The 2,432-nt window shown below is 44.4% G+C and overlaps 1 protein-coding gene across 1 annotated transcript; it reads left to right on the top strand.

Annotated features, from left to right (window-relative positions):
• Window positions 1-1,066: 1,066 nt before the first annotated feature.
• On the top strand, window positions 1,067-2,417 carry LOC107568231 (uncharacterized). The gene is made up of 2 exons (XM_016254165.1): window positions 1,067-1,141; window positions 1,241-2,417. Exons 1-2 carry the CDS (start codon window positions 1,067-1,069, stop codon window positions 2,309-2,311), a joined length of 1,146 nt encoding a protein of 381 aa, XP_016109651.1. The 3' UTR covers window positions 2,312-2,417.
• Window positions 2,418-2,432: the final 15 nt, after the last annotated feature.

The raw sequence follows: 2,432 nt of genomic DNA, 5'->3' as shown, positions 1-2,432 counted from the left end.
CACTGCATAGCAAGAACACATGCAGCTACATCTTCTCTTCTGCACTAACAAACTACTGCACTGAACTTCACAGTAAAACACTACAGTATACATCACTGCAAGTCATATATAAAAGCTATACATTTATAAGTCTCTTGAGTATACTGTGTACTATGTGTATATTATGGAAATGTGTATATTGTATATTGTGTACAATTGTCTATTGTATATTGTGAAAATGTGTATATTGTTATTTATGTATACTGTGAATTTTTCATATCTTGTTGCTTGCACTGCCATGGCACAGAGTCTTGTACCCAAGAATTTCACCATTGTTACACTTGTGTACACGATGTGTGACAATAAAGAGATTTGGTTTGATTTGATATATGAAAATAAGTGTATAATTATAACAGTTCTTTGCTGGAGCCGAGCTGAATGAGAGAGAGAGAGAGAGATGCAGAGCGTGTGTAGAGAAGGGGGACGCGAGGAACAGTATTAACATTAATAAAGTGTTGGGAATAAGTACGTAAAATTATTTATTTGAAAAACAACAGTAATTTTCTGTAAATCTACATCAGTTACGGAAACTTACGGTTAAGCGGATTCTCCGCAGCTTTGGCGCCTCCGTTCTGTAGCTGTCACAAGTCAGGATTGTAGCGCGTTCTCAGTGTTTTGCTGCCATGCGCGAGATTTCATGTGTGAGGTAGCTGTCTGCAAAGCGCTCGCCCAAGCGGAATTATGCACTTTTGCTGCCAGATCTTACACTTAGCATATCGCGATATCAATATATAGCAACGCGATGACATATTTACTAGGGATGCTACGAATGTTTGGCACCCGAAATTATAAGCAAAAAGACTGAATACATTGTACCGAACAATGGCGTGATGCGATCAAATAGAGGCACGCACTAATGCAGCAAACATGTGATGTTTTATTAACAAGTTTCGGGAGGAGCGCGCACAGATAATTAACACGGCTGGTTCATCATCAGTAATCACACCACCTATCCAATCAGCTCAAGAGAGAACCTCTATAAATAATCAAAGCAGCCTTACCTCCATTATCTCCCGTCCTTAGCAACATGTCAGACATCGAGCTTTTCCCGGACGATAACGAATTCGACACCACGGGTCCTCCGGCGTCTTCAGTTGCCTCTGTTAAGACGCCTGATTTGGATCTCGGCTTGCGACCAATTCATTTTAACCGCAAAACATATTCCTGGTTCAAAAAACCAAATAGCTGACTCTCTCTCTCGCTTCGCCTTCCAGAAATTCAGAACGCTGGCACCAGAGGCGGATCCAGTCCAAACCCCAGTACCTCCCTATTCAGAGCTGATATTCCCATAAATCATCCTCTGAGACCTCTACTCGAAGCTTCCCTCAACTCTATCCTACAAGCCGTCTCCCCCAGGACCCTCCAATCTTACCTAACAGCTTGGAGATGCTTTAAAGCATTTCACTCCACTTACAACTTGCCATTTCCCGACTTTTCCTTGCTCGCCATCACCTCATTCATCTCTCACCTTAACATCAACAAAAACCTCCAAATCAGCTCCATTAAGGGTTATCTAAGCGGAATCCAGTTTTTTCACAAACTCTTATACGGTTCACCCTCACCCCAGATAGCCAATTCTCAGACCTCCCTACTCATCAAAGGTATCCAAAGATCCCATCCCACTCGCCCAGATACCAGGCAACCCATTACCTTACAAATTTTGACCAAATGTATTTCTACCCTCCGCAGAGGTTATCATTCCATTCACACCGCCCACACGCTTGACGCTATGTTCATCCTGGCTTTCTTTGGTTTTCTCAGATGCTCTGAGCTCACTATCACATCTAGCTTCAACCCAAATACCCACCCCACTATTTCCGATCTAACAGTGCTGGATGATGAAACCATCTCTTACTTCATCAAGCAAAGTAAAACAGACCAGACCAGGAAAGGCCATTTCATTTTCATTTTCAACCTCCAATCACCCATACTACCATACCAGGCCCTCCTAGCCTTCATCCAGCTCAAAAAATCACAGTCCAAACTCCCATCCGACCCCCTTTTTACAGATGATTCCAACCGTCCCGTCACCCGTTTCTGGTTTCAAAAGCACCTTAAGTCAGTTCTGCTCCTATCCGGCATCCCACCGGATAATTTTTCCAGCCATTCATTTCGAATCGGCGCGGCTACCACAGCGGCCCAAAAAGGCCTCTCCCAGCAGCAGATACAAGCACTCGGTCGCTGGTCGTCAGAAGCTTTCAAGAGCTACATTCGATCTGACCGCTCCCACATCAAGGAAGCTCAACGAACCCTCATCGGCCAACCCCTTTAAATATCAGTTCAGCCTCATCCACTCAAGACCAGCAGTGCCCACCCCGGCAGGTGCTTTTCTATATTTCCCCACTGCCCCAGCAGTGCCCGCTCCCGCAGGAGTTTTTTCCATATTTCCTCAC

This window comes from Sinocyclocheilus grahami, unplaced genomic scaffold (assembly GCF_001515645.1).
Source record: "Sinocyclocheilus grahami isolate Dianchi unplaced genomic scaffold, SAMN03320097.WGS_v1.1 scaffold1226.1, whole genome shotgun sequence".
NCBI lineage: Eukaryota > Metazoa > Chordata > Actinopteri > Cypriniformes > Cyprinidae > Sinocyclocheilus > Sinocyclocheilus grahami.
This window is presented reverse-complemented; position numbering and strand designations above follow the sequence as displayed.